Raw genomic sequence first — 699 nt, forward strand, 5'->3', positions numbered from 1 at the left:
AGCAGGAATCGACTCCTGCATGGAGAGGAGAAAATCCCTGGAAAACCCCATGGAAAATTCATGGAAAATCCACGGAAAACCCCACAGGAAACCCAATGGAAAATCCATGGAAAACTCATGGAAAACCCACAAAAACTCCTGGAAAACTCCATGGAAAACCCCATGAAAAATTCATGGAAAACTCATGGAGAATCCATGGAAAACCAACAGAAAACCCCACAGAAAATCCATGAAAAACTCATGGAAAAAACCCTGGAAAACTCCATGGAACCAGGGAAAAGCCCTGGAAAACCCCACGGAAAATTCATGGAAAAGCCCTGGAAAATCCATGAAAACCCCATGGAAAACTGATGGAAAATCCACGGAAAACCCCTGGAAAACTCATGGAAAATCCATGGAAAACCTGGAAAATCCATGGAAGACCCCATGGAAAACCTGGAAAATCCATGGAAGACCCCATGGAAAATCCATGAAAAACTCATGGAAAATTCATGGAAAACCCCACGGAAAAGCCCTGGAAGGTTCCCGGCCCCGAGCCGACCCCAATCCCATCCCGGGGGATCCCCGAATCCCAGGGAATTCCCGGGAATTCCCGAATTCCCGGCACTCACTCTCGTACTTGTCCTTGCCCATGTAGATGGTGTAAACGGCGGCAACGGCTGCGGGAAAAGCGGGATGAGCGCAATCCCAAAAAAAAAC

General features: G+C 47.6%; 1 protein-coding gene across 1 annotated transcript in view; it reads right to left on the bottom strand.

The window, feature by feature from the left end:
* The window catches only part of CCDC25 (coiled-coil domain containing 25), a gene marked incomplete at its 3' end in the record, with an annotated part of 14,200 nt that overhangs the window by 11,621 nt on the left and 1,880 nt on the right, over window positions 1-699 (bottom strand). Inside the window, exon 3 of the mRNA XM_017734820.1 lies at window positions 612-659. Within this exon, the coding sequence (XP_017590309.1) occupies window positions 612-659 (48 nt within the window). The remainder of the gene's footprint in view (window positions 1-611; window positions 660-699) is intronic.

The sequence above is a fragment of the Corvus brachyrhynchos genome, unplaced genomic scaffold, assembly GCF_000691975.1.
Source record: "Corvus brachyrhynchos isolate BGI_N302 unplaced genomic scaffold, ASM69197v1 scaffold420, whole genome shotgun sequence".
Taxonomy (NCBI): Eukaryota; Metazoa; Chordata; class Aves; order Passeriformes; family Corvidae; genus Corvus; species Corvus brachyrhynchos.